The 23,047-nt window shown below is 51.7% G+C and overlaps 1 protein-coding gene across 1 annotated transcript; it reads right to left on the minus strand.

Moving 5' to 3' along the window:
- Nucleotides 1-354: 354 nt before the first annotated feature.
- Nucleotides 355-21,839, minus strand: CHAF1B (chromatin assembly factor 1 subunit B). The gene is made up of 14 exons (XM_084801049.1): nt 21,688-21,839; nt 21,021-21,209; nt 20,095-20,227; nt 17,012-17,129; nt 16,009-16,112; nt 13,050-13,146; nt 11,194-11,278; nt 10,721-10,814; nt 9,183-9,252; nt 9,001-9,092; nt 6,809-6,971; nt 5,355-5,768; nt 2,145-2,236; nt 355-1,520 (listed from the first exon to the last, which is right to left on the minus strand). The coding sequence occupies exons 2-14, from the start codon at nt 21,144-21,146 to the stop codon at nt 1,411-1,413; spliced, it is 1,698 nt and encodes a 565-aa protein (XP_084657175.1). The 5' UTR covers nt 21,147-21,209; nt 21,688-21,839; the 3' UTR covers nt 355-1,410.
- Nucleotides 21,840-23,047: the final 1,208 nt, after the last annotated feature.

Below are 23,047 nucleotides of genomic sequence, written 5' to 3' on the forward strand. Positions count from 1 at the left end.
ACCAGTGTTCTTGGTCATGTGTGTTTGCTCATAGGGACATCTGCAGGGAACGGTGGCCACTCAGCCACAGGCTACAGACTACTCTGGTCTCAGCTGGATGCATTTGATCTCAGGTCATGGTGTTGGCCTGAGTTGGTGGCTAATTTTGTGAGTCAGCTTGGAGGGTTTTCAGATGCAACTAAGAGTCCCTTCTCTGGAGGCTGGAGTGCTGGCACCCACACATCTGCAGAGGACCCAGGTCCAGTTCCCAGTTTCCGACAAGGCGGCTCACCACTGCCCAGGGGACCAGATCCCCCCTACGGCCTTCATGAACACCCGTGTGGTACACAGAGTCAAGAGAAACACTCATACACATCAATTTTTTTCTGTTATTTTTCAAGACAGGGTTCCTATGCAGCCTTGGATGTCCTGGACTAGCTTTGTAGACCAGGCTGGCCTCAAACTCAAGAGATCCATCTGCCTCTGCCTCCTGAAGTGCTGGGATTACAGGCATGAGTCAAGCTAATTTCCTCAAGTCTGAGGAAGCTGACTGTCTTCCATGGTGCGGTGGAAATGCCCCAACAGCTGAGGGCTGTTGCCCCATCTAGGCAAGATGTTGGCCTGCTTCCTGCCACCTTCCCTGCTCTGCGTGCCCTTCCCACTGGTTCTGTTCCCTGGAGAACCAGGAGTCTCCTGGACAGCTATATCTGGTGTCCGTTATGGAATTACTGAGGTCAAAGGTCCCATGTGCCCTTCAGCGCTGTGTCTTCTAGTTGCCCAGAGGGTGGCTCAGAGCTGGCTGCCGTGGAGCCTTTGGGAGGGTGTGGTGACTGTGCTGGGCTCACCCACAGAACCTGACTCTGAATGAGAGTTACACTACCCCAGCCGGGGGTTGATTTTATCTCGCTTTCTGAGCACAGCCGACTGGGATCCAATGGTGTGGCCACCAGACGCACCACCCTAGGGTGGATAGGTGGGCATGGGCCAGCCAGGCTCAGGCTGAGGGCCAAGCAGGGCAGCCAGCAAGCAAGCCCTCTGAGCAGATTCAGTGGGCACAGTGACCCCTAGTGGTCATTGGGAACACTGCACCCTTCCACTTAATGTAGGACAGATGACCCTGTCTTTTCTCCTGGCCCTGTCCTCTGCCGAGGTGGGTAGCATCCAGTGTGTAAAGTCCGTCAGGTGAAGGGATTAAGGGTCAGGTTTCCTAGTCTCAGATACTTATCAGAAAGAGGCCTTCACCTAGCACAGCACGCCGAGTCCCCGTAGAAAGGGGCACCTGAACTAGAGGCTGTTGGAGAAGTCGGCACGCGCATTTTTTTTTCCTGTAAATTAATTCATGAGTGTTTATTCAGCTCGCACACCACCATGCCCAGCTTCAGTGTTGTAAGCCTGGCCTCCTGCACACATGGCTGCCGGCTACCGAAGGCCTCAAGCCGACCTGGAAGCTTCGTCGGGGCCCAGGCTTTGGGCATCTCCTTCATGTTCCTCAAGCCTGGGTCTCTTCAGCTCGGGAGGCTCCTGCTGGAGATCCCCAGGCTCTGAAATGTCAACAGACATAGGTGAGCAAGTGGTGACGACTCATGTGAGTCAGGGTGACATGAAATCCAGACACAAGATGAGGAGCAAATGGCTGGTGAGATCCTGCACTGTCACAAGGAACGCATCCGCATGGCTGCTCTCAGCCAGGGTGACTGCGTGTCAAGAGAGAGGCAATGTCTGTGACAGCTGAAGAGGCGACAAGGTGTGAAAGTGGCGTCCGGTGGGGCTGGGGTGACAGCTCAGAGCTTAAGAGCACTGGCTGTTCTTCCAAAGGACCTGGGTGGGTTCAGTTCCCAGCACCCACATGGCAGCTCAGAACTGTCTGTAACTCCTGTTCCAGGGGCTCCAAGATCCTCATACAGACATCCATGCAGGCAAAACACCAAAATGGGGGGTGGGGCGGGGTAGCACCAGGGATGTTATTAATCTCTACAAGTCTAGTCTCCTGCCCCAAACATGAGCCACCATGAGCCGCCTCTGCTCAGCGCACAGGGTCACTTTACTCCCTGGCAAGGCGAACAGCTGCCATACGTTCTGAACGGTGCACTCTGGCCTTCCCAGAGCTGGCCTCAAATCAGGGGGCGTTAGCTTCCTAAGAACACATGCCCAGCCCCCTCCCTTACCTGGCTGAACCTCCTCTGCGGAGGGGGCGTTTCCGCTGGTGAGAGGTGGACCTGGCGCCGTGTCTGCCTTTAACGGTGTTAAGTTTACTCTCCTAGATTAGAAAAAGGAAAATGGTGGACGGCTCATTAGTGTCAATGGGACTGTTTAAGTAGGAATTTAGGTTGCAGAACCACCACATAAGAGCACACAGCGTCCCACAGGGCACGTCAGCAGGGCCTTAAGTGTCCTGCCCAGTGAGGACCCTCAGGAGGCTCTGCCTTCCCTACTCACAGCCAACTGTCACCATAACACGTCACACAGGCTTGAAAAGCCCAGCTCTGTTGACTAGGAGTCTAGAGCACATCCTGCTGAGTATGAACCCCAAACACACAGGATCCCTTCTTAGGGCCGGGCCTTGGCTTCCCCACAATTAGTGTTTTCTTTTTAAAGTTACAACTGCAGAGAACTTAGTAAATGGCTCAGAAGAAATTGAGAGAAGAAATTTAACATCAAAAGTATCCCAAAGGATACTTCCCAAACCTAAAAGAAATACAATATTAAAAAACCAACCAAACAAACAAACAAAAAAACCACATCTCACTGGGGCAGGAGAAATGGCTCAGCGATTAAGGGCACTGACTGCTCTTCCAGAGGTCCTAAGTTCAGTTCCCAGAAACTGACCATCTATAGTATGATCTGACTCCCTCTTCTGACCTGCAGGCATACATGCAGGCAGAACACTGTATACATAATAATAAATAACTTTAAAAACAAAACAAATCCTATCTTGCTGGGTGTAGTGGTCCTTGCCTTTAATCCTAGCACTCACAGAGGCAGAGGCAGGCAGGTCTCTAAGCTTGAGGCCAGTCTTGTCTACATACTGAGTTCCAAGACAGCCAGGGCTACACAGTGAGACCCTGTTTCAACCCTCCCAAAAAATAACAAACAAAAATACAAAAAACCCAACAATAGAAGCAAAATACCACACTTGCACACACATGCGCACGTGTGTGCGCGCGCGCGTGCTAGCACAATTTTTAAAAAATGCACTCTCTGGGGCTGGAGAGATGGCTCAGAAGTTAAAAGCACTGGCTGCTTGCTCTTCCAGGGGTCCTGAGTTCAATTCCCAGCAACCACATGGTGGCTCACAACCATCTATAATGAGATAGGATGCCCTCTTCTGGCTCGCAGGTATACATGCAGGCAGAGCACTGTATACATAATAAATATTTTTTGAAAATGCACTCGTATTCTATAGAAAGTAGATTTTATTTTTTTAAAGATTAATTATGCCAGTGCTCTTACCTTCTGAGCCATCTCTCCAGCTCCAAAGTAGACTTTAAAAGAGGCAAACATTATATTTAATTGTACTATGAATTTACCAATAGTCAGAACAACATGGCAGGAAGCCGGGAGGGAGGCGTGGGAGGCCATACCTGACGCAGCCCAGCCACAGGGTGAGCAGGAAGAGACAGGTGCAGTAGGAAGTGCAGTCAGGGAATACCAGGGTAGCACAGACGCGGAAGGAAAACCCAGGCTGGCACCTCCTGCTGCACAAGGATGTGGGCAGCTGTTGCACAGGATGCATGGCCACAGATGGCTGTGGCCAGGGAGGAAGGCCCACAGCATTACCTGCGAGGCACCGGCCCACCGCGACCTCCAGTGCAGCGCAGGCGGCTCAGGAAGGCCGGCATAGGGCAGCACTGCCCAGCCACAGACCCTCCCATCTGTGTCACGAGGATAAGCCTGGAGGACACGCTACACACGAGAAGCAGGCCCAGAAAGAAACACATGGCCTCCCTCAGATGAGGATCAGGAAGGTCGCTCTCATGGAGTTTTCTTATGTGTGGAGACAGAGGGCCTTGTACTCGGGCTGGTCTGGAACTTACTGTGTGGTTCAGGATGCCCCAAACTCACAGGCCTTCTGCCCAGCCTCCCGAGTGCTTGGAGAAAGATACCCATGCCATCTGCATTGGTCTCATATAGACAGAAACGACTATGGAGGCTGGGGTGGCACAGTGCCACAGCTGGACAAGGACCCAGTGCACAGGCAGGGACCTGGCTGACAATGGGGAAGATCGGATTCTCAAAAGGCTAAGTGACATGACTTGACCTGTATACAATACACACGCCTATCAAAATATCACAATGATATTTGTGTGGTAGTGCATGCCTTAATTTGGGCAGGGGCAGGGGGCAGGGGGCGGGGGCAGGGGCGGGGGCAAATCTCCAAGTTTAGGGTCTGCCTGGTCAACAGAGTTAAGTTCCAGGACAGTCAGGGTTCTGCAGGCGGGTGGGGGGGGGGGATGAGGACGGGGACACACACCAAAAACCTGTCGGGGTGCAGGGGGTGCGGGGGGTGCGGGGAATCAATATATCCCAACATGAAGTTTATCTCATTGCTATGTCATAGCTGCAATTTTTCTGTTATGAATCATAATGTAAATATCTGATACGCAGGATATCTGACACGTGACCCGCAGGGGTCTGGACCTGACGCTGAGAACCACTGGTCTAGGGGATGATGTTAGGTGCCCTTGACACTGCTTCCTTCCTCCCTGTCCTGCCCCGCCGGGCTCCGTGAGGTAAGCAGCTTTTTTTGCCACACACCTGCCGTCCTGTGCTTGGCTGGCATAGCCTAGAGCAATGCGGCAATTAACTGTGGACTTAAGTCTCAGAACCTGTAAGCCAAAATGAGGCTTTTTTCCCTTTTAAGTTGTTTGTTTCAGACATTTAATCAGTGTGGGGAAGCTTCTGGAAGCAGCGCTTCCTTGATTTCCTACCCGCCAGGAGGTGCCTGGTGCCACAGAGGAGAACTGAGCTGAAGAAGGAGGGCACTTCCCGTCCTTGTAGCTTATAACCTAAGAGGAAACAAACCCCTGACCAGAGCATGCTCCAGGGAGCAGGGGTCACAAAGACCAGGAAGAGAGAAGACAAATGTCTCTCTCAGGAAGATTCTAATATCACCAGGAGGAGGCACCCAAGGCTTCTTCCCTAGGAAGCAGACAAAGGGGGATCCCAAAGGGAGGGCAGAGGCAAGGCTGAGAAGAAAAGGCGGCCAGGCCAGGCCACTGGCCATCCAGCACACACCACAGCTGGATCATGGGAAGAGGCTGGGCTTCACCCCTAGGTAGGAAATACAGGGCCAGCAGGAAGCAGATGGAACCTCAGGCATTTGCTATGCTGGGGCTCATTTCACAAGGACACTTTGTTTAGTCGAATGCTCTTACCGGGGAGCTGTCTTGCCCCAGGACTGCAGCGTGTTCAGCATGACCCTCCTGGGTTGCGGGGCTTTCGTGTTTTGACTAGCAGGCTGCAGGGGCCTCTCCTCAGAAGGCAGTGGCAAGGAGATTTTGGCCGCAGGAGTGGCTGAGGACGGAGCTGGAGACGGGGTGGTCGGTGAGGGCGTGGTACAGGGGCTGCTGGGGTCTTGGACTCTGTTGGTGGGGGTCCCTTCGGCTGATCTGGACCCTGGCGACGAGCCCTGCTGTGCCTGGTTCTTGGTTTTCTTTGCTGTATCAGGAGTCTTTATGCTCAGGACTGGCTTCTCTTTCAAAGGTATGCCAAGTTCGCCCTTGTCAAAGGTCACAAACGAGCAGTAACCGTCCGTGGAGGAAATGGCCAGGAAGGCCCCATCGCTGGACCTGGGACCCCAGAACGAGAGAGAAGTCAGAGGTTTTACTGACAGCTCACGCTTTACACCCCCATGGCCAGTTAGAGAACGGGAGCCATCACAAGTGTCGTCTGTGTGAAGGGGCAGTCGGGGACGGCACAGCTGACAGTGTGAACAAGCGCTCCAGGCAAGCGTTTCCTTTCCCAGTCCCACTGCAGGCTCCGAAGCCGCCTTCATCCATGTGCCTCCTCCTGACTTCACCTGGATAAATGTGCAGTGGTCTTTTCCTGTCCCAACATAACAAGTAAGCGCAGGGCCAGTAAGCTGGCTCACTGGCGTAGGTGCTTGCTGTCCAAGCCTGGTGACCAAAGCTGGATTCCTGGGAGCAACGTAGGGTGGCAGGAGAACTGAACCCACAAAGCTGTCCTCTGACCTCCATAAATGAGCTGTGGCACGTGCACCATCCCATGCATGCATGCAGGCACACACACACACACACACACACACACACACACACACACACACGCGCGCGCGCGCAAGGGGCCTATTGAGGTAGCTGAGTTGGGAGAGCTCTTGCCTGGTGTGCATGAGGCCCCATATTGGTGGCACACCTCTCCTCTCTGCACACAGGAAGCCGGAGCCGGGAACGCAAGGTCATCTCGGCATATGGTAACGCTGAGGACCCCCTAAACTACATGAGACTCCGGTGAGTGGCCGGCCTTGCCAAAGTACAGACTCTGGGGACCACAGGCATCAGAGGAAGGGCCGTGTCAAGTGATACTGGCAGGTGAGGTGAGATCTTTGACTCCCCCATAGGGCGATGTGCCCGGCACCAGAACTCATGGCTCAGCAGCTCACAGTGCTTGTGCACAGCCTGATGACATGAGTTCAACTCTCTGGAACCTACTGTGGAAGGAGAGGCCAGACTCCTGTGAGCTGTCCTCCGACTTTCACACGCATGCTGCGGCACATGTGACAGACACATGCATGCACGTGAAATGGCTTCCGTTTTTAATAAAAGTTGCTTCATAGAAACAAGACCAGACTAGAGAAACAAAACATCCTGCTCACCAGGAAATGTCACTCAGGGTGTGGTAATGGATGTTAGACACATAGCCAAATGGGAACGACTGTTGTGTGTCATACAGCAACACGGAGTCCTCGGAGGCCACGGCGAACACCATACGGTAGGGCAGGCTCAACAGCTCGGAGCTGGGCTCCTCTGGTGCTTTCTCTGTGGGGGGAAAGACAAGCTGAGTGAAGCTACAGAACAGAGTTCCCAAAGGAAAGAACCACTCTCTCCAAATTCTCCCCTCTGGGGAAGGAAATGCCACGTCACTAAAAGCTGGTTTGCTGCCAACCATCCCAAAGAACTTGGCTCGTGGGCTGGCAACATGGGACAGTCGGTAAAGGTACCTGCTGCCACGCTGCCACTGTGAGCAGAAGGCAAGGACTGATTCCTCCAAGTTGCCCTCTGACCTGTACACACACACGCACTGTGGCATGCAACCACCACCCCAGCGCACATACCTGTGTTTAATAATACAATAAGAAATAAAATAAAAAGGAATTCAAGTCAGGCGGTGATGGTGCACACCTTTAATCCCAGCACTTGGGAGGCAGAGGCAGATGGTTCACTGTGAGTTCAAGGCCGGCCTGGTCTACACAGTGAGTTCCAGGACAATCAGAGCTACACAGAAAAAACTTGTCTAGAAAAGCAAAAAAAAAAAAAAAAAAAAAAAATCAAATAGGTGTCATACACTGTTAGTTCCAGCACTCAGGAGGCAGAGGCAGGTGGTTCACTGTGAGTTCAAGGCCAGCCTGGTGTACAGATCGAATACAGGACAGGCAAGGCTAAATAGAGAAAGTGTCTCAAAAAAGAAATCAAATTTAGTCCTCACATTTATGAGTACGAATAAGAGGCCCAAGCAGGAAGCAGTGGGTTCTGAGTGTCATGAGGAAGTGCAGCTTTCTGACAGGAAAATGGTTTCATTTAGAAATAGTTTGCCGAGTAATGGTTTGTCTGGGCGGGGGTGGGGTGGTGGCGGCAGCAGGAGTGTGTGTGTGTTTGTGTGTGTGTGTGACAGCCCAAGTGAACCTCAAAGTCACAGCAAGCCTGGGCCAGCCTCCCAAGTACTGGGACAACAGGTGTGAATGACCATGTGGGCACAAGCAATGCTTTTAGAGTTAACAATACCATTTACAAAGTTTAAAGTTTAAACTTTAAAGTAGTGTCTGCTTCCACTGTGGGGAAAATGGGGACCAGATTTACTTTCCGAGCCAAGCAAGTGGACAGCAGCCTTCAGGACACTGGCCAGCAGGTGGCAAGAGACAATGATCCTAAGTGTCCAGCAGGTGCACAGTCCAAAGTCACCTCAACCGACTGCGTGGTGGGCCAAGTGAAGGCAGAGACCCCAGGTGGCCTAGAAGACTCCCCTGAAAGGCTGTGGGCCTCAGAGCTCAGGAAGACCAGCTGGAAAGCTCCAGGCCACAGGGGTTGTCAGCTCAGCGCTCATGTGAGCAGGCTGGTGAAGAGGCTCGGGGAACCAGGGGAACCCATCACAGTCCTGGGCATCAGTTAATAGGCAGAAGGCCTTGCCTCAGGGTGCAAACTGTGTCACGAACCAAACGCTGCCTAGCCCTACATAAGGAACCTAAAAGCAACAGCCCAAAGGATCAAAACGCTCCTGAGCAACACACTACATCGCAGAGCAAACTCCAGGAATATTTACAAGAACGGAAACACCCAGCAGTAGTTAAGGCAAACACAAGGTATGGCGCAGGATTAATTCAGACTGGGTGTGGTGGCGAGTGCCTGAGCCCAGTGTCCAGGGTCACCCTCAGCTGTGTACCAGTGAGCCTGAAGCTGGTCTAGACCACGTGACCCTCTCTCAAAAAGCCAAATAACAGAACAAAACTAGCTAGTGCTATCATATTTCCTGCTGTTGCTGTAGATGAGAAAAGTTGTCTTCCGGACAAGGAGAAAAAAGACACACAATGTGGATCATGAGATGCTACAGACAAGTATGCGTCCGTCAAAAAGGCTAGGGAAAGGGCTCTTGATGTTTTCACAGCAAATATTACATTATACTAGTACTGAGACATCATACAGTGCCCCCAGAAATACACATTTTTTACATGCTACAATGAACAAAACTAAAAACCTGAGCCAGATCCACACAGCTTTCCCCACAGGACAGTCAGCAGATCCCCACTCCAGGGAGAAAGCACGCCCTCCCACACGCAGTGGCTTCTGATGGTACCTGTCTCCGCCACCGGCCTCAATTCGAAGTAGACAGGGCAGCAGCGGACAGCGAGCGTGGCTTTCCCAGGGCACGGGAGGTGGGCGATTGGCCTGCGAGGGCGACCTCGGGTTAGCAACAGCACCGATGCGGCACAAAGGCAAAACGGGCAAAATCAAAGAGACGTTTCGTCAACCGTCTACCTTTTCAGATGTTTTCTGGAGAACACGTATGTGGTGTTTGTCACGTTTTCACCAGATTCCACACATCCAGCTGTGGAGCGGGGAAGAGAGGCACTGTTAGCTCTTCAGCAAGGCCTCACAAGCCTCCCAGTCTGGCTTGCAAAATATTCTCCCCTCAAGCGGGGGACTGACAGGGCATCTGCAACAGATACCAAGACAAGTACTCTGTTTGTCTGGGCCCACTCTCTGCCTCAGTCCTACCTGCCTGTCACCTGCACCTGAGTGAAGGCCCTGGGCCCCTGGAAGCCCAGAACCAGGAGATCTCACTGTAAAACCCCATGCTTGAGAACAGAGGCCAATCCGGCTGCCGGCGCCCTGCCTGAGAGCCTCCACGTCTGTTTCCGGCATTCAGACCTTGGTGGTCCATCTCACCTTCAGGTTGTCAGGAGACCGAACCCACGCTTCTGCCTCCAGCAAAACCCGATGTTCACGTGGTATAAAACACATGAATGCCAATTTACATGTGACCATTGAGGGACTACAAGGAGGATTTTCTCTAGCTTTTGTGCACAGCCACCCACTGGCCAGCCCTCCCCACCACCCCACTGTGACAAGCCAATGCTGGTTCTGTCTGCCTGGGCACATGCAACTTCCACAGTGGCCTTAGTGCATTTGTTGTAGGAAATAGAGAATTACATATTGTCCCCCGTCTGCTTGTCCCTGTCAACAGTTCGCGTGGCACCAGGACCTGCTTTTTTGGTGGCTCCGTATTTACTAGAGAACCATGTCCTCTGTTGCGAGGTGCTGCCCTGGGGGCTTCAGGGTTCTTGGTCTGGGGGAAGGCTGTTTGAGGCAGGGTCTCAAACATCCCACGATGGTCTTCAACTCACTATACAGCCAATGACCTTGACCTTCTCTCACCTCCTCCTTCCCAGTGTTGGATTAACAGCCAAGTATCGGACATAGATGCCTAGGAATTCCTGTGGACTTCCATGCTAAGGAATTGTGACTTAGATATGAGACGTGGGATTGGATGGCATTTCTGGGATGCCTCTACACAAGCCTCGGTCCCAGTGCAATGCCCAGGTCCTGCCCACGCAGCACTGATGGAAACTGTTACTTTTTTTTTTTAAAGTATTTATTTATTACTATATATACAGTGCTCTGTCTGCATGTACACTGTAGGCCAGAAGGGGGCATCATATCACATTATAGAAGGTTGTGAGCCACTATGTGGTTGCTGGGAATTCAACTCAGGACCTCTGGATGAATAGTCAGTGATCTTAACCTCTGAGCTGGAGAGATGGCTCAGCCGTTAAAGGCTAGGCTCACAACCATAAACTTTTTTTCAATCTGAACAGAATAGCAACATCTAAGTTGACCTTCAAGATCATGCCCAGACACGTAACAAGTGCAGAACCAGCCTGAGCTACACCAGACCATGACTCAGAGGACAAACAAGAGTTCTGGGCTACAGCTGCAGCCAGATGGCTCTGTTCACACTTGTGTGAGTTCGTCCCTGTGCTGCCATCGCACCCCCATTTCATTATCACACACACCTGGAGTGAGGAGCAGGGAGCCGTCTGCTGTGAAACTGAGTCTTCGGAAGAACGACTTCATGCTGTCATCGTGGTACATCCGGAAACTCCGTGCCTGTGGTACGCAGAGCGCAAAGTCACCCCGAACCCTCTGCAGAGGCTCACCACTTAGAACTGGCCCGCCAATATGGCAGCCCAAGAGGAAGCCCCACCAGATCAGTTAGCCCACAGGTCTGGGGAGTGTCGTGAGTCAGCAGCAAGGACCTCAGGACTCACCAGATCTCAAAGTACCAGAGAGAGGGAGTGTGCTGGCAAAGGCTTCAGAGGGTAAAAGGCATTTTCTGCCAAGCCTGTCATCCTGAGTTCCAGCCCCAGGACCCCCCGCAGTGGATGGAGAACTGACCCTGACCTTCAGAAGCACACTGGGACATGGACGCACGCACACACACACACACACACACACAAATGAAACTATAATAAAAAGTTCCTCCTACCTCTCCTTCAGGCCCTAGTCCAGAGAGCATCTTTGAAACATTGAAAGCCACACGCTTCTTCTGGGTGCTATAGACCCGCAGCACCCTGAAGAAAGAAAAGTCTGAGTCCCATGCTGGCACAGGAACTGGTCTCACACATTAACAAGCTACTGCCAGTCTGTGGATGCCAGGGTGCCTCAGCTGAGCCATCACGGACACCCTCACTGGGGAACTCAGAAGGAGGCACTACACACCACAGTATAGAGCCCCGGGGAACCGTGGTGCGAACTTCAGGAGTAAGGCATGCCGGATACAGTGACTCACACACCTGCTCATGGAAGGCGGCAGCAGGGGGGTTCACTGTGAGCTCAGAGCCAGCCTGGGTTATAGACACTGGAAGGTTGAGGCAGGAGACCAGGAAGAGCCCCTCACTCCGTCAAGGAGCAGGGATGGAAAAACGCCGACAACTGAATTTTGCTTCATTGTTCCCACAAACCAAAGTGCCCTCTCAAGTGCCTCAGTGAGAGGGACATTAGAAAACACGCCACATTCAGAACCTAACAGGAGGGTCTACAATAAACCCCAAGCCTGACACACTTTGTATTTCAGGGCCATATTAAATTCCAATTTTAAATTAAAAGCAGCTGAGGCCTGGTGATGTTGTTGCCCCACGTGCATTGACGCCTGTGTTCAGCTCCAACATCTAATAACCGGGGCATGGAGGAGCGAGCTGGTCCCAGCGCTCAGGAGGTGGAGTAAGATGTGAACCTCAGAGACAGCTCTGGCTATGTACAAAGGCCAGCCTGAGCTACAGGAAACGCCATCTCTACACAAACAAACAACAACAACAACAACACACAACAATAGGGGGGGCAGGAGAGAGGGCTCAGCGGGTAAGAGAACTGGCTGCCCTTCCAGGAGATCTGGGTTCAAGTCCCGGCACCCACGTGGTAGCTCAAATGGTCTGTAACTCCAGTTCCTGAAGATCTGATACCCTCACACAGACATACATGGAAGCAAAGCACCGAACACACATAAAATAAATAAGTCTTTATAATATATATGCTGGAGATGGCTCAGCCGTTAAGAGCACTGGCTGTTCTTACAGAGGGTCTGGGTTCAGTTCCCAGCCCCTACACGGTAGCTCACAGCCATCTGTAACTCCACTTCTAGGGGAGTTGACAGCTATCTTGTGTTCACACATGTGGTGCACATACATATATATATGCAGGCAAACATTAGTACACATAAAAGTAAAATAAATCCAAAAAAGTATTATATAAGCCACTACAGAAGAAAACTATGATCAAAAGTGAAATGTGGGCGTGTTTGCCCAGCACCAGCACCAGCACCAGCACCAACAAGGTCCTATGTGATCCCCGGCACTATAAAAAAAAAATGTGAAATGCACACCCGAATCCACCAACTACCTTTGCTAGTCTGTGTCCTTGAAATCATGTGTGAATGAGTTCATTTGATTTTTAGAAGCTCTTCCTAATGGGATGGCTTAGAGCAGGCATGGCTCTTGTAGGGGGCCCCAGTTTGTGACCAGCACTGACAGCTCACAAGTGTGAGTCCAGTTCCAGGGGATCTAGTGGCCTCTTCTGGCCTCCGAGAGCACCAGGCACGAACATATACACACATCCATGGCGCGCGCGCACACACACACACACAAACACGTGTTCTGTCTACATTAACTCCCCATCCAGCAAGGACTCAGCACTGTCAGCGCTGAATGAGGCACCTGACCTAACTAATCTCTAACTTCCCTCTTGCCGGAATCAACAGAACAAGAGCAAACCAGCCCGAGCTGGATCAGCAATCCCTTAGTGAGGCTGTGATAAACATTTGCAAAAACTCCCATGTTACTTACACACCTGTCACAACTCAGGGTCGCAATATATTGACCCAGAGGGTCCCAGGTTACTCCTTGTACGTAACTTTTATGTTCATTGAAAATGGAAATCTTCTGTCCTACAAAGAAGCACACAACAGCATTATGAAGACCCAGGAGGCACCTTGCAGGGGGCGCAACTTCTGCCGCCTCTGGTTGCAGCCCCCCATGCTGCGGGCAGTCCCAGGGGACCCACCACCCACTCCACACAGCCCCGCCCCATCGCAGCACTCGAGAGCGATGCACGCAGGCACTGCAGCCTAAAGCTGTGTGGGCCAGAGAAACAGGCGTGAAATCAGAGGCCTGAGTTTAGTTCTCTGGGTTGGGGATGATAACGGATGGGATGGGATGCGGGGGGGGGGGGAGGACCACCGAGACCAGCACACATGTGCACGCCCACGCACACTGCCACCACCACAGGGATGAGAGAATCCCTCACCCCGCCACAGCTGGGCTTAGCACATGAGAAGCCACAACTGAGATGCTGAGAACTGCTACTAGGAAAGGTAGGAGTCAGAATCAAGAGACAGAGGAAAGGAGACACAGGAAGAGTTAGCACCTTGCTGGTAAAAAAACAGGGCAAAAGACCAGCACGCTGGGAAGTGATCTGTGTTTCTAAGAGGAGGCTGTGCCAGACGTGGCAGGTGGTGCATACCTGTGACCTTGGCATGGGGAGGAGGGGATGGGAATCCAGGGGTCCAGCTAGCCTTGGTAACAAGAGCTTCAAGGCAAACAAAGTTTAGAAAATATGACAGTGCCCCCCCTGCACAGTGGCACACGCCTTTAGTCCCAGCACTCAGAGAGACAGAGGCAGGCAGATTGCTGTGAATTCAAGGCCAGCCTGGTCTACAAAGTGAGTCCAGGACAGCCAGGGCTACACAGAGAGACCCTGTCTTGAAAAACAAAAACAAAAAAAGAAAATATGACAGAAAGAGTCACAAGTTGGGTCACAGACACAGAAGGATGGAGGGGGCCTGAGCAGGGCATGTTAATGAAGGCACTCAGTGGGTAAGCGGCACAGAGCTTTCCCCTACAAAAGGTACAATTATGAAGCTAAACACACATGCGCACACACACACACACACACACACACACACACACACACACACACACACATCTCCTGCTATAGCCCAGGGTGGTCTAGAACTCACTCTTCAGTCCAGGCTAAGCTGGAACTCTCAAACAGGACCCAAACTCAAAGCCATTCTCCTGCTTCCTGCGTGCAGGGCTGACAGGCATGAACCACTTGCTCAGTCACTTCCACACTGGAGTTATTCTTCCGCAACGCCTCTGGTCTGGGATTCTCTGCTGTCATCATCCTAACCTCCGTGTACCTGTTCCCTACGACTCTCAAGGACGGGCATCTCTCCCTCGTTTTCCAGAGGCCTGCCGGTCCCCATCAGCCTGTCACAGCCGGCTGCAGGCACGCCAAGAGGGACCTGGCCCTGCATTCATCTCCAAGCACAGACTCTTGCACAACAAACACCAACATGACCATGTTCCACTCTTTTAACTTAGTGCCTGTCCTGCTAAGGAGGCTGCCCCACCATGCAGAACTGCTGGCTAGCCCTCAAGGACCCGCACTCACACCAGTGTGTTTCTCTCGAACTATGCACAGTCGGCAATTTAAGTTCCCATTCAAAGGCTTTAACCATTTGAAAGTAAACAAAGCCTTTTGATTGGTAACTTAAATTGCCAGACTGTTGCATAGTTTGAGAGAAACATACTGGTCTGATTTGAAAGTAAACAAAGGGCATGCAGTGGTGGTACAAGCCTTTAATCCCAGCACTCGAGGCAGAGGCAGGTGGATTGCTGTGAGTTTGAGGTCAGCCTGGTCTCCAAAGTGAGTCCAGGACAGCCAAGGCTACACAGAGAAACCCTGACTCGAAAAACAAAAACAAGCTAACAAAGCAAACAGAAAAAGAAAGTAAACAAAGAAGGAAGTGTGAGGCCCTGAGTTCAGTCCATGAGACGGGTGGGAGAGAAGACTCATCTTCCCGTTCACTCACCCACCCCACCGCGGTCAGCTCCCCCCCTTCCCCCGCCACTCACCCCTAACCACAGTGCCCCTGACCCACGCAGCACAGGGGACACACATGCTTCAGCCTCATTCTAAGGTGCTGCCCTCCCTACTCCACCGGAGGGTGCCTCTCTCCTTGAAGGCCTTTCCAGAAAGTTGGCTGGGATTAAGGAAGGTGGGGATTGAGAGGAGGGCTCAAGGGGGTCTGTGCAGGTCCCAAGTAAGCTACCTAGACAAGTGAGGAACAGGAGGACGGGGCTGGCAAGTGCAAGCATTTGAGAAGCAGCTGAGGCCACTGCTGGGAAGCTTTACAGGTGGGACGCAACCCAGATCCCAGGCAGCCAGATCCCAGGCAGGGTTTGTCTCTGAGGGTGACAGGAAGAAAAGGGGTCAGAGGAACAGATCACACTGAGAAGCCAGACAGAGAGCAGCAGGCCTACATAGTGGTCTTATGTAGGAGAATGGGCCCGTAACTCATGCATTTGAGTGCTTGGTGCCTAGTTCATGGAACTATTTGGGAAGGATTAGGAGGTGTGGCCTTGTTGGAGGAGGTGTGTCGATAGGAGTGGATTTTGAGGTTTTAAAAACTCAAGAGATTTCCAGTTAGCACGCTCTCCCTCTCTACCTCATGGCTGTGGAACAAGACGTGAGCTCTCATGTGCTGTTCCAGCGCCATGACGCCTAGTCTGATATTTTCTTCCTCCTCGTAACAGCAAAAATATACCACTTGGTGTGGAGCTCAGCAGGTCAGTACGCTCATTGCTCTTGCAGAGGACCCAAACTAGGTGGTTCCTGGTGCCCAGATTAAGAGCCTTACAAGTACTCCAGGGGGCAGGCAACCTGTTCTAGACTCCATGGGTATTGCACGCATGTGCACACACATATACACACATGAATAAGATGAAATAAACATGTTGCTCACCTTTACTGACATCCCATATGATAGCTGTGTTATCTACAGAGGCAGAGGCCATCAAATTCCCATCCGTTGCCCAGCAAATGTCATACACGTCTTCTAAGTGGCCCCTAGAGCCCAAAGGCAGAAACAGGAACATTACTGCAAAAGGAGAAAAGCTATCAAAAAGTTCAAAGTCTGCCCGGGCACAGTGGTGCACACCTGTAATTCCAGCACTCAGGGACACAGAGGCAGGTGGATCTCTGTGAGTTCGAGGCCAACCTGGTTTAGAAAGTGAGTCCAGGACAGCCAGGGCTATGCAGAAAAACCATGTCTTGAAAAACCAAAACAAACAAAAAACCTGGAACCCGACATTGGAACTAGACTCTAGGAATTTCCAGCACCGCTGCACCAGCCCTGGATATGAACAGCTCTTCTCAGTTGTTACCTGCAGTGAGTCTACAGTAAGTCAGGGCATCCCGGACCCACGCTGATCATCCCAGTACCGGGAGGCTGAGGGAACAGGATGGAGAGAGAATTCAAGGCCAGCCTGGGCTACATAGTTAGACTAGCCTGGCTCAAAAATGAGGTGGGGAAAGATGTGATTCTTTTTTTTTTCTTAACCAAGGAAAACTCTGTAATAGAAAAATAAATATTTTTATTGTGTTTTTATCCTTTGCTGTCTTACTAAGTAGGCAAAGGTTTTAAAGTAGGTACATATTTTATCAAGGTATTCAGGAAGTAAAGAAGAGTCCTTTTGGGGGGGGCTGGAACTTAAGCACACTTGCTGCTCTTCCCTAGAAATGGAGGTTTGTTCTCAGCACCAACGTCGGTTACCACAGGATGCCTGCAGCTCAAGCTCTGAGAGATCTAATAACCCATTCCAACCTCTGCAGGCGCGCGCGCGCGCGCGCGCACACACACACACACACACACACACAAGGCATGCACTCCCACTTATATGCATAATCATAAATTATATATATATATGTAATTTTTAAGAAACTGCTGCCACAGTCCCGCCCGTTACCTTAGGGTTTTTACCACAGCCCAGTTCTCCTTATTCAGCTGAGCCTCATCATCATCCTGAAAGGCGGTCTGCTCCGGCTCCTTGCTGTCATTCATCTTCCACAACAGAATGGCGGCATCTGTGGGGTGAATCACCAGAGCATGGACCAGGCCTCTCCGTGTCCTCCTTCACTTCCGGGGCTCTAGGGTGTTTTGTAAATTTTATGTTGCTCGATGGATACTCTAGCCAGGGAAGAGCCATTCCCTTTTAAGAACATGGGAGTGGGAGGCAGGAAGAGTGGAAGTTCAAGGCTAGCCTGGGCTACATGAGACCCTACCTCAGAAAAACACAAAGAATTTGTACAGGACAAGTAAAAATTTGCCTTCTTCAGTGAAATGAAAGTAACTCATGGCAGACCTGACCTACGTCACCACATACGCCAGCTTCCGGCCTGATCTACCCATGATCCCACACACGCCAGCTTCCGGCCTGATCTAAGATCACCTGTGAAAGCTTCCCCTGGATGCCCCTGTGAGGGCCGTATGGGGTGGGGCTGGGAGGATCTGCAAAAAGCACTCCCAGCTCGGTGGCTCTGGCATGGTAGCTGTGTCTCTGCCACCTGTGAGGACACGTCAGAAACCTTGGCCCGACTCCAGCAGTGGTCTGGACCTAACAACTTGTCCCGCGCTGACTACAGGCTCAGCACACGACATGATCCTCTCAGCGTGTGCAGGGGAGGAGAGTGGATGGGGAGCAGGAAATGCAGACAAAAAGAGCTCAGAGCGCCTGGACCCCGCTACGCAAGCTCTTCATGGCGGCTGCTGGAGATGAGGTGGCCAGGCGGATCAACACTCCACGTGCAGACTAGAGGGAGGGTTTGGTCTTTACAGCTAAGGGGCTTTGTAAAAGGAGAACTGCCCTGGGGCCACCGCATGGAAGACAGCCGGTGGCCTCCTCCACACGTCACTACCACTGCTGTAAATGTGTGCATGCACGTGCACTGTATGTATGTGCAGCACAGCACTGTTAGCACGCACATTCCTGTAAATATGTGTGCGCACGTGCACTGTATGTATGTGCAGCACGCACATTCCTGTAAATATGTGTGCGCACATGCACTGTATGTATGTGCAGCACAGCACTGTTAGCATGCACACTCCTGTAATTGTGTATACGCACGTGCACTGTATATATGTGCAGCGTGTAAACATGCACACTCCTGTAAATGTGTGTATGCACGTACACTGTATGTATGTACAGCGTGTAAACATGCACACTCCTGTAAATGTGTGTACGCACATACACTGTAGGTATGTGCAGCACAGCACTGTTAGCATGCACATTCCTGTAAATATGTGTACCCACGTGCACTGTATGTATGTGCAGCGCTGTAAACATGCACACTCCTGTAAATATGTGTGCGCACATGCACTGTATGTATGTGCAGCACAGCACTGTTAGCATGCACACTCCTGTAATTGTGTATACGCACGTGCACTGTATATATGTGCAGCGTGTAAACATGCACACTCCTGTAAATGTGTGTATGCACGTACACTGTATGTATGTACAGCGTGTAAACATGCACACTCCTGTAAATGTGTGTACGCACATACACTGTATGTATGTGCAGCACAGCACTGTTAGCATGCACATTCCTGTAAATATGTGTGCGCACATGCACTGTATGTATGTGCAGCACAGCACTGTTAGCACGCACACTCCTGTAATTGTGTATACGCACGTGCACTGTATATATGTGCAGCGTGTAAACATGCACACTCCTGTAAATGTGTGTACACATACACTGTAGGTATGTGCAGCACAGCACTGTTAGCATGCACATTCCTGTAAATATGTGTACCCACGTGCACTGTATGTATGTGCAGCGCTGTAAACATGCACACTCCTGTAAATGTGTGTACGCACGTACACTGTAGGTATGTGCAGCACAGCACTGTTAGCATGCACACTCCTGTAAATGTGTGTACGCACGTACACTGTATGTATGTGCAGCACAGCACTGCTAGCATGCACACTCCTGTAAATGTGTACGCACGTGCACTGTATGAATGTGCAGCGCTGTAAATATGCACATGCCTGTAAATGTGTGTACACACATGCACTGTATGTATGTACAGCACAGCACTGTTAGCATGCACATTCCTGTAAATGTGTGTACGCACGTACACTGTATGTACGTACAGCACTGTAAACATGCACACTCCTGTAAATGTGTGTATGCACATACACTGTATGTATGTGCAGCACTGTAAGCATGCACACTCCTGTAAATACGTGATGTGTATGCATGTACACTGTATGTATGTGCAGCACTGTAAGCATGCACAGTCCTATAAATGTGTGTACGCACAGCATGCTAAATGTATGTACACACATACACTGTATATACGTACAGCGCTGTAAACATGCACACAGACACTCACATCTCACAGATTCTGGGCATTAAGGCAGAGAACACAACTATTTTTTTCCAAACAAAAACTAAGATTTGCTTTACTTTCTAGTGTTCTCCAGGGTACTTAATGTATGGATAAGGATGCCCTTTTATGTATTCTTTTGCCTCATGTAAGCACAGACATACAATACAAATCAATCTGTTCCAAACAGGCGCAAATTATGAAAACATTGCCAAAGCCCTTAATTACACAGAGGTGCAGCGCTGACTCCGACCAGCAGACAGGCCCAGCACATCCCCTGGGATGCCGACAGAACAACCCACTCTTCCTACCACGCCCAGCTAGCCTACAGGGGACGAGTGGAGGAGGGGCTGTTTTCAGACCTATCTTCTGAGTTTAATGCTGTAGCCTCTGTCTTCCCACTCTGCCATACTCTTACGTATTAAACGATCCGTAAGGCAGACAAGGAACTAGAAAGATACAACCAGCTCAGATCCCAATATCTGACTTTCTTTCCTTTAAAGAACATTACTATTTAACCCAGGCTGGCTTGGAATTCTCAGTCCTCCTGTGTCAGCCTCGGGGTGCTGTGAACACAGGCCCATTCCCCCCAGCTCGAATGTCATTATTAGACAGGCGATACGGAGGTGGTCAGGTCTGGGGATTGTTAAGTACAATGCTTACCATCTCCTCCAGATGCTAAAATCTCCCCGGTCGGAGAAAAACGCACAACATTGACAGCTTTGGTATGTCGAACAAGGTTGGAGAGAAATTCCACGATGGCTTTCCCGTCTGGCCCCCTCTCCACCTTCCAGATCTGTTGACAGCAAAACACACACTACAGCAACAGACTAGCCACCTCCCATCTTCCTCCCACTAGACAACTACTTATTTTCTGGCAGAAAATGCAATTTTGGGGGCTGGAGAGATGGCTGAGGCTAAAAGCACTGGCTGCTCTTCCTGAATTCAATTCCCAGCAATCACACGACGGCTCGAAACCATCTGTAATGAGATCTGGTGCCTTCCTCTAGCCTGCAGGCGTCACCCGCAGGTAGAGCGCTGTATATACGATAAATAAATCTTAAAATAAAAAATAATGCAATTTTCTTTTTGAAACTTTGTAAATGGAAGGAAGTGTTAGCAAAAATGCAAGCTAACAGCCTCAGCACCTGCTATGCCCCCTCCCAGCTCCTTCTAGAGCAAACAGGCACAGCACGGGCACTGGGTGGGCACAGGACAGGAACTACACTACATCAGTATTATTATTTTGAAACAAGGTCTCACCTAACTGGCCTCAAACTCACCACTGCTGAGGAGAAGTTGTAACTGTAGACCCTCCATCCAGTATCTGACTGGTGCTGGGGGTGCATGTCAGCACCACAGAGTTCTCAATTAGTTCTAAATTACTGAGAACCCACTTGTAACAATGTAGGGAACGTTAATTAAGAAGCTAATCTCCCCAGCGTTCCCTGCTTACCCCAGGCCTGAGAACTCAGCGTTCTGGGCTAGGTGGCAAACCGACTTGAGTAGCTGGCTTCAGTTTTTAATAAAGGAACGAAAACTTGATCTCCACACAGGTCTTCCCCGTATCCCCCCGCCCGCCCATTTACCCTGACGGCGGTGTCCACCCCCGCGGACGCCAGCCTGTGGATCTTCGAGGCTGCCGCATGCTGGAAGTCCAGGCTGTACACTGGCTCCTTGTTGTGCCAGGCGATTTCACACGTGATCACTTTCATCCTCCCAAGTCTCGGCCGGGCAAAGGGAGGCTGGAAACCTCAGCGAAGAGTTAAACAGCGACCCTAGAACAGCAAGGGCGAACCAGGTAAACAGCGCGGAAGCTGCTGGCGACGCCGACAACCGCAATCTTCAGCTAAAACCGTCCACCGGCAAGTAAGTGGCTTCCACCAGTGTACGGTTCCGGAAGAGAAAGAAACCAAACAGCTCAGACCGAGGCGAGCACAGCGCATCCCGCCGAGGTGGGGTCCTGGGGACCGGTGCCGCCGGGGTACCGGGAGTCACCCCGGGGAGCGGCAGGAGACCCTGTCGTGGGGAGGGGCGGGGCTTGTGGGGAGGGGCGCGGGTCCCGACGGCGCAGCCCGGCCTTGCGGGAGGCGCGCTGAGTCCGGGTCCCGGTGGGGACGGCTGCCTGGGAAGGCTGGGAAGGACCGGCCCCGGCCTGCGCGCGTGCGCCGCGATCCCCGTCCCGAGACCCCGGCCGGCAGCTGCAGCACGACCGGGCCCCGAGGCGCGGAAACTGGGAGTCAGCAAGGAGCCTACCAGCAAGGACGCCGTCCACACGGAGCCGCTGCCACCCGCCGCTTCCCGCGCGCCGCAGGCCACGCCTACCAGAGGGCGGAGCTCCAGGGCGCCCCTCCTCTGCGTGGGCGGGGCCGTCGCCAGGAAAAGACTCGTCGGGCCGGGGTTGCAGGGCATCCCTCCTCTCCCCCTTGGGCGGTGCTGTCGCGGCTTCCGGTGGGCGGGGCTGAGGACGCTCCTCCTACCTGTGGGCGGAGCTGTAGCAACCTGTGGCTCCCCTTGAGCGGGACCGGGAATCCTCTCCGCGCGCGTCCCGGGATCCCAAGGAGGTCCAGCGTTGGGGGTGTTTACCCGAGAGTTCTGCGGTGTTCTGCCTACCAAGCGTCGGTGCCGCGTGCTCCGCAGACCCAGGCCTGCCCGCGGGAATTCACTAGCCCCTGCCTGTGATCCAGCACTCAGGAGGACCCAAAGCGCAACGTTATCCTCAGCTACATAAGAGTTCCTGGCCACTACTTGAGACCAAACAAAACCAAAACACATAACATTGCTTATAGGACAGATGGGAAATTTGGGACTCATGCAAAATAACCAAATCACAGCCCACACAGCATCAGTGACTATGTGAGAACCGTCACTACCCCCCAAAAGATCCCAGAGTAGTCTCTGGGGTTTGAAATGTCCGTGAAATAGAAACTTGGTCTTCTGCCCTCTTAGTGATGTGAGGGAAGTCTGGCTCGGTTGTTAGGATAGTAATCCGAGCACTCAGGAGGTGGAGACAGAAAGGGGATCAGGAATTCAATCCTTAGCTACACAGCAAGTTTGAGGCAAGCCTGGGCTACAAGATTGTGTGTGGGAAACCAGGTAGCGCCCATCCCAATTATGTAATGGTTAGTTCATAACCCTTCTCAATAATTTCACTTTTTTTTTTTTTTGAGACAGGTTTCTCTGTGTGGGCCTGGCTGGCCTGGACCTCGTTCTGTAGACCAGGCTTGGCTCAAGCTCTAAGATCCTCCTGCCTCTGCCTAGGACCGCCAGACTTTATTATAGTGTTTTGCCTGCCATGTATGCCCGCGCCAGAAGAGGGCAGCAGATCTCATTATAGATGGGAGGAGCAGCCAGTGCTCTTACCTCTGAGCCATCTCTCCAGCCCCCCAAAAATAAATTTCTGTAAAGAATTCATTTCAAGGCTGGAGAGATGACCCAGCAGGTAGGAGCACTGGCTGCTTTCGCCGAGGGCCTTGGGTTCAGCTCACAGCTCCAGGTGATCCAACACCCTCTTCAGACCTCCAGCAGCACAAGGCACATATGTGGGCACATTCATACGTACAGGGAAAACGCATACACACCTGGAGAGTTAACTATCCAAGCTGCCAATGACAAG

The sequence above is a fragment of the Acomys minous genome (assembly GCF_964271855.1).
Source record: "Acomys minous genome assembly, chromosome: 11".
In the NCBI taxonomy this organism is placed as follows: Eukaryota; Metazoa; Chordata; class Mammalia; order Rodentia; family Muridae; genus Acomys; species Acomys minous.